This window comes from Jaculus jaculus, chromosome 9 (genome assembly GCF_020740685.1).
Source record: "Jaculus jaculus isolate mJacJac1 chromosome 9, mJacJac1.mat.Y.cur, whole genome shotgun sequence".
Taxonomy (NCBI): domain Eukaryota; kingdom Metazoa; phylum Chordata; class Mammalia; order Rodentia; family Dipodidae; genus Jaculus; species Jaculus jaculus.
The window spans coordinates 33018240-33031102 of NC_059110.1; the positions used below are offsets into that span (position 1 = coordinate 33018240).

Sequence of the window (12863 nt, forward strand, 5' to 3'; positions counted from 1 at the left end):
CTTCATTCTCATGCACCTGTCTGCCACTTCTCTGATATGAATTTCTCTGCTTGTTCTGTGATGGTATTTATCACCACGGAAATGTTTTCCCTATTCCTAGCTGCTTTTCAGAAGGTAATTCTTCCAACACATCATCCCTGCCCATTGCCAATTTACAGGGCTTATTTGTAAACTGTAAATTGGATAAGTCTGCCACTAATGTTAACTTTTAGTTGAGGAAAAGAGAAAGAGAGGATGAATCGGCATGCCAGGGTCTCCTGCCACTGCAAATGAACTCTAGGCCCATGTGCCATTTTGTGTGCCTGGCTTTATATGTGAATTCAGAAATCAATCCCTGGCTTGTGGGTTTTTCAAGCAGCACCTTTAACCAGTGAGTCATCTCCTCAGGCCCTCTAATTTAAATTTTTGATGTCTAAAAGCATACTGCATTATACTTAGTTATAAATAATTCCTTCCTTTCTGATCACCGCCATTTTCATTGTGACACTTGAATACAATCTACTTCTTATAAACCCTGAAGCGCTTTTGAAACAGCCTTTGCTACTGGAATCTTGAAGTGACCATTATGGTATAAATTAGATATTACAGAGTAAAAGAGAAAACATCCAGTATCATGAACTAAATAAATTTCAAAACAGTGCATTTTCTACTATATTCAATGTTATTTATACTTTTATAACAAAATGCTAACATAAATTATGAAATTACTTATAAATATTCTATTACCCTTTTGTTTTTATTTTAACATGTTTAACAGAAATGAACACAAACCTACTTTTTGGGTGAAAAATCTGCTTAGACAAAGAGTGATTTTGTATCTTTAAAACTGGGATGTAATTCAAGAGTTTATATTTTAAGATCTTTCTGTTTGCTTGCTTGCTTATTTATGAGATGGGCTGTCACTGTGTAGTCTAAGCTGTCTTCAAATTTGTGGTGATCTTCTTGTGTTGGCATCCCAAATGCTGAGAATAAGCAGAAAATACTACTCCAAGCTTTGAGATCAAGGGTTATTTTTCTTCCTGTGTGTTTGTGTGTGTGTGTGTGTGTGTGTGTGTGGGTATGTGTGCTTATGGTTCATGTGTGCATGGGCACATGCATGTATGTGAATGTTTGTTTATTTGTGTAGATGTGAAGGCTGCAGTGTGATTTTGGGTGTCATTCCTCAGTTGTAATCCATACTTTTTTTTTGATGCCAGGTTTCTCACTGGCCAGAAGCTTGCATGCAGGTTATACCAGCGACCAGTGAGCTCCAGGGATTCTTCTGTTTCTGCTTCCTCAGCACTGAGATTGCAAACGTCTCCAGGCTCTGCTATTTTATGTGAGTTCTGGGAATCAAACTCAGGTCCTCATGCTTAAGAGGCAAACACTTTACTAACTGAGACATCACCCTTTAAAATAAATTTATAAAATATTATATAAGTGTGGCATTATTTTCTAATCTGTGGCCCTAGAGGTGATGGGATGATCATTGTTTAGTGTTAGTTCTTGGTACTATAATTGGTGCTAGTTTGTTAAGAAAAGGTGATATTTGCATTGTTCATTGTTCAGTGACTAACTCGTAGCATGCATAAGTACTTGTCTTCTCTGTTACAAGAATGGGTCACAGATTTTCATTTTCAAGTACAGTTTATATTACATTCATATTTTAAGGCCACGAAGCTTAGATTGTTTAGAGTTCACTGTGAAGTCACTTCTGCCTCCTACTGAAATGAGTATGCCCAGTTAATTTTCGGTAAGCTTTAAATCCTCGGTATAATCTTGAATTGCATATCTGATTTTTATAAGTGTTATGTGCCTGCAGATATGCAACCTTAGCATAGGTTTGAATCTAAAACTTGAAAGGGATTTTTACAGTTACCATTTCATTTCTGGGACAAACACCCAACACACCACAGGCATATACAAAATATTACAGTGAGAAATTGTCTGAAATTACTAGTTTTTGAACATTTTAAAAGTTACAAAGTGACAATTTCATAGTGGTTATCTTGTTCAACATAGTAGATGAAATAGAAGACTATTGCAATAAACAACACTAAAGGGCATGCTATAATTCTTATTAAAGAAAGCATGGAAGAGGGTAGGAATGATGCTATTGGCCTCAGATATTTATAAAAGCCACTTCTGAGCTTGTAAACAAATTAGAAAACAGAAGTTTGTTTGCCAATCATTCATTTAGAAATCAGAAAATGGTTTTTCAAAACAACATTGCTAGCTTGTGAAAGTTGGTTAGTATGGACTTCATATGGTGCTTACTGGGTGAGTGCCATGTTTGTTCATATTATCTGTGATCTCCAAACTAAATGTGTAGAGTCTATTCTCTTAATCTTGTAAGTAAGCAAACAGAGACCACATAAATTGAAAATCTTGCCTAAAGTATTATGAATAAAAGGTGGTGGAACCAATCATCTAACACAATTCTGTCTAAATTTCCAAGCCAAAGATTAACAAGACAGCAAGGTATGTGGAAATTGTAGCCTGTAATAGATTTTTGTAAATATCTGATTGTAAATATGTCAAGTTGGTCTTCCACAGTTTTGAAAGGATATCATTTTCTCTATATAACTAGTGGGTACACATCATACAAGATTTGACTCCATATTGGAACACCTCATATCTAATTTGTTGTAAAAAGAAAATGGAGCAGTTACTTGGATGCAATGCCTAGTGAGGTTGTTGCATTGTGATGGCTGTGGTCATTAAGACCTCATGGGCTGCTGGGGTGTGACAGAAACTCCTGGGCGGGCATATACTTTCACTCTGTATGTATCCCTAGTTTAATTGTAAGTCTTGATTCTCCAGTATAATATATATATATAATGTATGTACAGTCATGAGAATGAATTTCAGTTAAAAGAAAATCTCTATTTCATATTAATAGTAGCAGAAACAGTAAGGGTCATTAAAACCCTATCTAACTACATCGGGATAATGAGGGGAAAACTTGTCATCACACCACCATCTCCTATGTATTTTAAGTAGAAACACTTAACCAATAGTTTTTTGTTTGTTTGTTTTTTCTTCTACTAACACCTTTACATCTCTGTCCAGGCTCAGCATCTTTTTTTAAAAATCTTTTTTTATTTATTTGCTAGAGAGAAAGAGAGAGAGAGAGAGAGAGAGAGAAATAATGGGCATGTCAGGGCCTTCAGCCACTGCAAACAAACTCCAGATGCATGTGCCACCTTGTGCATTTGGCTTACATGGGCCCTGGAGAATCGAACTGGGATTCTTTGGCTCTGCAGACAAACACCTTAACTGCTAAGCCATCTCTTCAACCCCAGGCTCAGCATCTTTAGTTCTTATCTCACTGGCTTAAGTGATTAGCAAACTATGTCTATGCCACACCTCTATGTTCTGTCTTTCTAAAATGTTCTTGAGTGGAGGATTATTTTGCAGCAGTCGCAGAAACAAGATAATCCTAGAAAATATATTCATGGAGTATGCTGCTTGAACAAATCTGCTCATTATAGCAAAGTTTTAAGCACATGGAAATAATTTCTATTAAAATAATGTGAGATTGGAGCTCTGGTAGAGATTAAATCTCCTAAAGATGCAAGAAACCCCTAGGCTTGTGAACACCAAACTTTGGTGGATCCTTGTCCATATTATCAAAGAATTGCAAAAGGCAGACACAGAAGGATACATGATGAGAATTTATTAAAAATAGTGTGGAAACAGAAGAGCAGGAAAGAAGAATTCCTCCCCTCCCAGCAATGCTGGAAGAGGAGAAAAGCCCAGGAAAGAACTTACCCTCACAAGATTCTGGAGCTTAGCAACAGAAGCTTTCCAGTAGCTGTGGGCTGTGGAGAGTGAGGAGGGTAATCTTCAGAGAGAATGAGAATTCTGGGTGTCAGAGCAAGCAGACAAGGTTTTGACTGGTGTCCAGAAAAGGGAAATAGAGAAGAAAGAGACAAGGTTGTTGTTTCTGAGTTCTTAGCTTTGGGGGTCAGTAAGCAGCTGTGTAGGGAAAGGAGTTTCTGTGATCTGGAAGTAGGTATCCCATCAAGGGTGTTTATTCCTCCCGTCTTCTTATCATGGCTCCAGCTGTCTCATGATTTCCTTCCCCCCTGGCTTAAACCTATCCTCTCCAGGTTGTACGACTGGATTTTTCTCGTATTTCAGAAGACCTTGGCCTTGTCTGGGCATGGGAAGCAGCTGCTGTCCACAACCAGACTAGTGTGGAGATTGTCAAAGGGGGCTGCTGACCATCAGCCATGCTGTTTACGTCAGAGGCTGTGCCTGCATTGGTGGTCATGTGTCTTGAAGGCTCCCTAGACGTTGTCACCACCCACAGCCCGCGACAGAAACAATCCTTTAGTCCATGGATCATTCATTTTCACCAGAAGCCGCTGACCTAGCTACATGCTATGACTCAAATACTACCTGAGAAGTCACTAGCTGCAAATTGCCCTCTTATTCCCTTTCTCCCTGCCCAAGATCCTTTGTTAACTGAATGCCAAGAACCTTTTTTAATGACCATCATAGAGGAACTATGCTGCCAGAGCCCTTCTACCCACTGCCCACACCAGCACTCCGTAAGGCATGACAGTATCCAAAGCAATGGAGGGAGTTTCTAACCCTTGAGACCAGAAAGTTAGCTTATGTTCTTTCCTAGAATCCTGCAAGGACGATTAAATTGAATCTATCTTAACAGATGAACTTGCTAAACATGATCTGCAGATGACACTGGTTTGGGAGAATCTGACATAGGTTTGACAGGCGATACACAGTAGGGATGAGAAATGGAATTGAAAGGCCTTTTGCAGGGCTGGAGAGATGGCTTAGAGGTTAAGGCACTTGTCTCCAGAACCTAAGGACCCAGGTTTGATTATCCAGGACCTATACAAGCCTGATGCACAAGGTTGCACATGTCTCTGGAGTTCGCTTGCAGTGGCTAGAGGTCCTGGCATGCCCATTCTCACTTGTTTTCTCTTTCTCTCTCCCTGTCCTTCTCTGTCTCAAATTAAAATAAATAAATAAATAAATAATAAATGGCATTTGCAGCCCTCTGCTGACAAATCCCAGAAGCACCTTTCTTGAGGAAGTGGCTTATGGACTCTCACTGCTAAGTCTGCCTGCATCCTGGGTTCTTAGAGTATAACCATTTGTTTTTCTCTCTTTCCATTTCCTTTTTGCAAATACTGCCTTTGAATCTCTTATCAAACCAAAATCAGACATTCTCCTTTTTTTCTCTTTCATTTTCTCCCAGCAGCCCCTGAGCTTGCCAGCTTGCTCACCCTGTTATTTTCCTTTCTCTCAAACTCCAATAAAAGTGACCTCCAGCCTTCTTCTCAATTTGATTTGATTTGATTTTTTTTTTTAATGTTCAAGACCAAGAAACCTGCTGAAAGTTCCCTGTGTATTCTAGTGATGGAGTGCTGCCTGCGTTTCATGAACTCAAACCCAGTCATACTTTTCTATCACACCTTGTGCATCTGGCTTACGTGGGTCCTGGGAAACTGAACCTGGGTCCTCTTTGTCTTTGCAGGCAAGCACCTTAACTGATAAGCCATCTCTCTACCCAAAATAATTTGCTATTTCTAAAGCTTTTTTTTTTTTTAAGTATCTTGTTTATTTATTTGAGAGAGAAAGACAGAGCAAGTATGGGTATTCTGGGGCCTCCAGTCACTGCAAACAAATTCCAGACTTATGTGCCACCTTGTGCATCTGGCTTTCCATGTATACTGGGAAACTGAGTCTGGGTCATTAGGCGTTGCGAGCAATTGCCTTTAACCACAAAGGCATCTCTCCAGCTCTAGCACATGAAGACTTTAAATTAGTAAAAGAACACAGCAGAAAGCATTGTATCTTCACTTAGATCTTATATATTAAGTATTTTTATGGTGACAGAAGTGTGAGGTTATGGTAGCTCAACAAGTTCTTGGCAAGTGGATACTCAGGGTAAAAGCTAACCAAGATCTCTTGAAAGTCCAATTCATCACAGGAATAGAGTAATCAATAGATCAGCCATGTTGAATGAAGAATGGATGAACCAGAACTTAATGGAATAACACAGGAAAAAAGAATCAGTTGATTTATTTCATTTTTCTTTCTTAAATGTTTTACTGACAACTTCCATAATTATAGACAATATACCATGACCATAATTCCCTCTGACCACCCCCTTTTGCCCCTCCCAAATGACCTCTCTACTGAATCCCTCCTTCATTTTTAAATGCTTTGTTTTCAACTTCTATAAGCATAGACAATTAAACCATGATAATTCCCTCCCACCACTCCCATTGTCCCCTACTAAATCCACCTTCCTTTGAATCACTTCTTCCCAATTGGCCTTTCTGCTGTTGTGGTACCATCATTTTCTCCCTCCTATTATGAAGGTCTTGTGCAAGTAGTGTCAGTCACTATGATGTCATGAATATCAAGACCATTTTTTTGTGCAGAAAACAGCATCTAAGCAGCCCTACTCTTTCTTTGGCTCTTACATTTTTTTCTGCCACCTCTTCCACAATAGACCCTTTGGAGGGTATAATAGAGATGTCTCAGTGCAGAACATTCCACTGTCACTTCTCAGCGCTTTGGTGAGTTTGGAGTTACCCCAGGGGTCACCACCATCTGAAAAGAGAAGCTTCTCTAACCAAAAGAGAGAGTAGCATTAATATATGGGCATAAACATAAGTGTTTAGAGGGCAGTTTGGTGGGCATAATATAGCCATTTACCCAGACAACAATAATAGTTACTCTCCTAGGGCTTACAACCTACTCAGCCATAGGATTTTTTTTTTTTTGGTCATTATTTATTTATTTATTTGAGAGTGACAGACACAGAGAGAAAGACAGATAGAGGGAGAGAGAGAGAATGGGCGTGCCAGGGCTTCCAGCCACTGCAAACGAACTCCAGATGCGTGCGCCCCCTTGTGCATCTGGCTAACATGGGACCTGGGGAACCGAACCTTGAACCAGGGTCCTTAGGCTTCACAGGCACGCGTTTAACCGCTAAGCCATCTCTCCAGCCCAGCCATAGGATTTTTTAAAAACAATATTTATTTATTTATGAGAGAGAAAGGGGGAGGGAAGGAGGGAGAGAGAGAAAGAGACAGAATGGGTGTGCCAGGGCCTCCAGGTTCTACATACAAATTCCAGACACATGGACCACCTGTGTATCTGGCTTATGTGGGTACTGGGGAATTGAACCTTGGTCCTTTGGTTTTGCAGGCAAGTGCCTTAACCACTAAGCAATCTCTCCAACCCAGCCATAGTCTTTTGACCAGGATTTCACTACCAGGTGTGTATTCTTTCCTGTGGAGCAGCTTCCAATCAGAGATCAGTTCATTTCTCCATTAACAGACTTGCCACCATTGTACCAGTAGATACGTTTGGCCTGCCTGGCCAACCATAAGGCTTACAGTAGTCACTGCTGGTCACTGTTGGTGACTTCTCTGTCCCAGAGGCTGTGTGCTACATAGGTTTTCCCAGCATTCTAAGAGCTAATCAATTAGGTTGTCAACTGGTGGTTTATAGCTCAGCTCCAGCTTGGTTTCTCAGTGACCTGCAGTCCAAAGCATGTGAAGTCTTCAGTAATAGGGTCTTACATCTAGTTCTGGTAAGCAACTAAGAACCTTAGTCTGTAATGTTAGGGAAGCATCAGACGCCTTCCTGTCCAACAACTCACTAGAAGGTATCCCATCCTGGCACTGAAAATTTTCCAATAACATCCTAAGGCTGCGAGCACACCATTATTCACTTTCATGGGATACTTCTACCCAAACATTTTGTTGTTCTTGTTTCATTTTTCTAATGCAACAACTGATACAGAAAATAAACATAGTACATATAGTTATGGATACTTAAATAAATTATATTTGAAGTGAATTAATAGCAGATAACTTTTAACTTAATTGTGTTCCTAGGGACTTAAATTTACTGGAATTATTTTAAGAAGAAATACTGACTTCTTCATGGAAAGGAATTTGAAGGGATAAAAAATAAAACCCACCATGGATATAAGTTATATTCCTCAAGATTTATCCAGCTGTCCCACATTTGAAAATAAGTCCTGTCCTTTGAGTAGCCGCTCTCCCCATGTGCGAGGGATAATGTACTTGCTTATGACTGGAGCCATGCTCATCACCATCTTTGGGAACCTGGTCACTATGATTTCCATATCTCATTTCAAACAGCTTCACTCACCCACCAACTTCCTGATCCTCTCCATGGCGACTACGGACTTCCTGCTGGGTTTTATCATCATGCCATACAGCATGGTGAGATCAGTGGAGAGCTGCTGGTATTTCGGGGATGGCTTTTGTAAATTCCACACCAGCTTTGACATGATGCTGAGCCTGACTTCCATCTTCCACCTCTGTTCCATTGCCATCGATCGGTTCTACGCTGTGTGCCACCCTTTACATTACACCACCACAATCACTGTCTCTGTGATCAAGCGACTGCTGGCCTTCTGCTGGTCGGCCCCTGCCCTCTTCTCTTTTGGTTTAGTTCTGTCCGAGGCCAACGTTTCCGGGATGCAGAGCTACGAGATCCTTGTGGCCTGTTTCCATTTCTGTGCACTCACATTCAACAAATTTTGGGGGACGATATTGTTCACGACCTGTTTCTTTACGCCTGGCTCCATCATGGTTGGTATTTATGGCAAAATCTTCATTGTTTCCAAACGACACGCTCAAGTCATCAGCAGTTTGCCCGAGAACACAAAAGGGGAACTGAAGAAAACATTATCTAAAAAAAAGGACAGGAAAGCAGCGAAGACCCTGGGGATAGTAATGGGGGTGTTTCTAGCTTGCTGGCTACCTTGTTTCCTGGCTGTTCTGATTGACCCATTTTTGGACTACTCCACTCCCATGATCGTACTGGACCTCCTGGTGTGGCTTGGATACTTCAACTCGACTTGCAACCCCCTCATTCATGGCTTCTTTTACCCATGGTTTCGGAAAGCTCTTGAGTACATAGTGTCAGGAAAAATATTTAGCACTAATTCAGAAGCTGCAAATCTATTTCCTGAAGCACACTAATGAAAACCTATCACAAAAGTGAAGCAAATATAGAAAATGGCACTGCTATTATTTTTGACCTGGAACCATACCTTTTACCCAAGATCACTGCAGATGCTTGCCTATGGTATTGAGACTTGGTCAAGGTAGCTCTTTTAGGAAGTTAAGGTGACTGGGCCCTTGAAAGTAAGAAACAGGAATCTTTTGGTCTATCCTTGCAGTCTTCACTTGCTAGATATCAAATGATGATCTGGATTCTTATCTTTTGTGTAAAGGAGATCTGTTTTTCCACAACCTGGGCCTCTCCTGGGAGGAAGGTCTCTCCTAAGATTTAAATCTAAGCCCTAACATTGTGGTTGGTCAAGTTTTGCCCACAGAACTTGAGGTCATGGCTAGCCTCTTCCTGAGACAACCCTTAGCCCAAACCAATGAGCTGTCCCTCAACTCAGCTGAGCTGGAAAGTCAGGCCCACCACAATAAGCTGATAAATACATTAGTTGGGGAGAGGGCAAGCCCTCTGATCTGCCTGACCACTTGGGAACCTCCAGCTGCTGGTGAGTTTCCCTTAGGCTCTGCCAGGCTGGCCAAGCAAGGGGGGAGAGTCCCCTCGCTCTCACTTTCCACATGGGCTCCTTCTCCCCATGGCAGGAACTCTTTGTACTTTCTTTGCTGTTCCCTCTATGGTTTTTTCCAGGCCCACCACGTGGGCTCTCAAGCCATGTGGGTGTCTTTCTTCGGCTCTGTACTTCCCTCAGTAAATATAATAATTTAATAATTATCCTTCTCAGTCTTGTTTTGTTCAATTCTTTGCTTAAGATTAGACACAAACTTAGGGTTTGGAGTTCAAAGACTTTCCGGGACACCTAACACCCCTTTACAGCATCTCAGTGAACACCCTTCTATCACCTACCCAAGAGTTCATTTCAATGGCTAGGACCAGCCAATTTCAATACAGTCATCATTTGTTATTTTTCAACTCTGTATCCAGCATGCACTCACCTCAGATGGGCGGGGAAGATATACGAAAGAAATATAAAGCGCAATATAGAAAGAGTGACCAAGAGTTATCTATGAGACAAGGTCTAGGAATGAAGAAAACATAAAATCCTCATGGTTTGGGTTCCTTTCTCATTCCACTGTAGGGATTCAGAAGGTCCCTGTGTCCCATTTGAGTTTTTATTACACAACTAGAACTTTTATTTAATTGTTTAAGAAATCTTTTAATTTAATTTACTTATTTATTAGAGAGAGAGAAAGGCACATAACGAATGGGTGCCCCAGGGCCTTTAGCCACTGTAAACAAACTCCAGATACATGCATCACCTTGTGCATCTGGCTTATGTGGGTCCTGGAGAGTTGAGCCTGGGTCCTTTGGCTTTGTAGGCAAGTGCCTTAACCACTAAGCCATTTCTCCAGCCCTTATTTAATGTTTAATTTACAAACTACTTATAAAAGCAGAATTTATTTTTTTCTATATTTGTAATTTATTTATTAAGCCAGGCATGGTGGCACATGCATTTAATCCTAGCACTTGGAAGGCAGAGGTTGGAGAATCACTGTGAGTCTGAGGCCAGCCTGGGACTACATAATGAATTCCAGGTCAGCCTGAGCTACAGTGAGACCCTATCTTGACAAACAAAAACAAAAACAAAAAAAGCATGTGTGTGTGTGTGTGTGTGTGTGTGTGTGTGTGTGTGTGTGTATGTATGTATGTATGTATATTTGCAAGCAGAGAGAGAGAGAGAAGAGAGACAGACAGAAAGAATGGGCATGCTAGGGCCTCCAGCCACTGCAAATGAACTCCAGATGCATGTGTCTCTTTGTGCATCTAGCTTTATGTGGGTACTGGTCTTAGGCTTTGTAGTCAAGTGCCTTAACTGATGAGCCATCTCTCCATCATAGTGATAGCAACTTTTAAGTGACAGCCATCGCCTAGTGAATTCCTTAATGTTTTATTTGTATTATCAAATTAAAATATTTAACTTTCTTTTTGATATTTGTCACACTATTATACTAAACATTTCTCCAAGTTAAATAACTCTTAAGTTAAATGACTTACTTACAAATATGTTCAGTTTAAGATTCTTAGTAATTGTAATACCATTTAGCAAACTATGCTTTCCAACTTAAAACTCACACCTAGCTCAATTATGAAATAATACACACTGAAGAGAAATCATAAGACTATTGTGGTACATGCTCTTCATGTTAAATTTGCAAACACTGTAAATGCTACCATGGGTAAATATACAAAACAGACTTTCTAAGCAAAGCACAAATGATATACTTCATAGGAATCTATCATCAATGTCTTAGTGCCATGCCACAATCAAACATTTTTTATTTATGGGCTGGAGAGATGGCTAGTGGTTAAGGCACTTACCTGCAAAGCCCAAGGACCCATGTTTGACTCTCCAAGTCCCATGTAAGCTAGATGCACAGGTGACACAAGATCAAGGTTGCACATGCCCACTAGGTGGCACAAGCATCTGGAGTTCAATTACAGTGGCTGAGGCCATGGCACGTCATTTCTTTCTCTCTCCTTAATTTTTTTGTTTTTTGCAATTTGACGTATTTGAGTTTTACTATAGTTAAACTAGGGATGCCTAGCCTGTAATTGTTTTGCCTTTTGCAAATTAACCTCTTTTGCTGCTCCTGCTTTTAGAAAGATCATCTTCCCAGGCAAGGAGCCTCGGCAAAGCTGTCTCTGGTGATGGCTGAAGTGGAGAGAGTCCAGTGTCCCACTGAGGCATCCACCCAGAACCTGTGGCTCAGGCTTTGTCAAGCTGACGGTTCTCTATGGTTTTATCTTCATGCTAAATTACTGTGTTTACTCAAACGTCACTGAAACATTTGAGTTCTTTTCTGGGCTAATCAATTAAAGCCATTAATAGAGCTGTAGTAGGTATATAATGCTTACATTACTGTTAAATCGTAAATAGCCATAAACCAGATCATTTTTAAAAAACATTTATTTATTTGCAAGGGGAAGGGAAGAGAATGGGTCCCCAGGGCCTCTAGCCACTGCACATGAACTCCAGATGCATGTGTCACTTTGTGTATCTGGCTTTATGTGGGTACTGGTCGAAGCTGGGTTGTGAGGCTTTGCAGGCAAGTGCCTTAACCACTGAGAAATCTCTTCAGTTCCTAAATCAGATATTTTAAAAATGATGTATACCCAAATAATACTAGCAAGAATAAAACCACAGTAACAATGCACCTCCGCAGAGTGACCTTCCTAAGCTCCTGAGGAGCTAGCATTCTTGTCTCATGTCTGAGAACCTGTTCTGAAGAACCCCTGCTTCATGCTTCTAGATTCTGTTAAGCCCACAACCATCTTGGTTGTCCAACCCTAGGTTGGTGCTTCCTACAGCACTATTTGAGTTAATTTCATTGTTTTTGTTTTGCCTTTGAAGTCCTCTAATAGCTCTCCTTTAAACTATTTATTTGTTTGTTTGTTTATTTATTTATTTATTTTTGGTTTTTTGAGATAGGGTCTCACTCTGGCCAGGCTGACCTGGAATTAACTATGTACTCAGGATCTCTTGAACTCATAAGGATCCTCCTACCTCTGCCTCCTGAGTGCTGAGATTATAGGCATGTGCCACCACGCCTGGTTTATTTATTTATGAGAAAGAGACAGAAAGAAAGAGGGAGAGGGAGAGGGGGAGAGAGAGAGAGAGAGAGAGAGAGAGAGAGAGAGAGAGAGAGAGAGAATGAGTATGGGCATGCCAGGGCCTTCTGCCACTGAAAATGAGCTCTAGAAGCATGTGCCTCTTTGTGCATCTGGCTTTATGTGGACACTGGGGAATTGAACCCAGGATACCAGGCTTTACAATCAAGTGCCTTTAACTGCTGAGCCATCTCTCCAACCCTCTTAATAGCCCTTAAAAC

At 40.7% G+C, this 12863-nt stretch overlaps 1 protein-coding gene across 1 annotated transcript; it reads left to right on the forward strand.

The window, feature by feature from the left end:
* The first annotated feature begins 7958 nt into the window (after nucleotides 1–7958).
* LOC101597940 (trace amine-associated receptor 3) lies at nucleotides 7959–8990 on the forward strand. The gene has a single exon (XM_004651194.2). It carries the CDS (start codon nucleotides 7959–7961, stop codon nucleotides 8988–8990), a length of 1032 nt encoding a protein of 343 aa, XP_004651251.2.
* Nucleotides 8991–12863: the final 3873 nt, after the last annotated feature.

Coding starts and splice junctions, on each gene's coding strand:
- LOC101597940 (XM_004651194.2), top strand. CDS start 7,959: ATGGATATAAGTTATATTCCTCAAGATTTATCCAGCTGTCCCACATTT.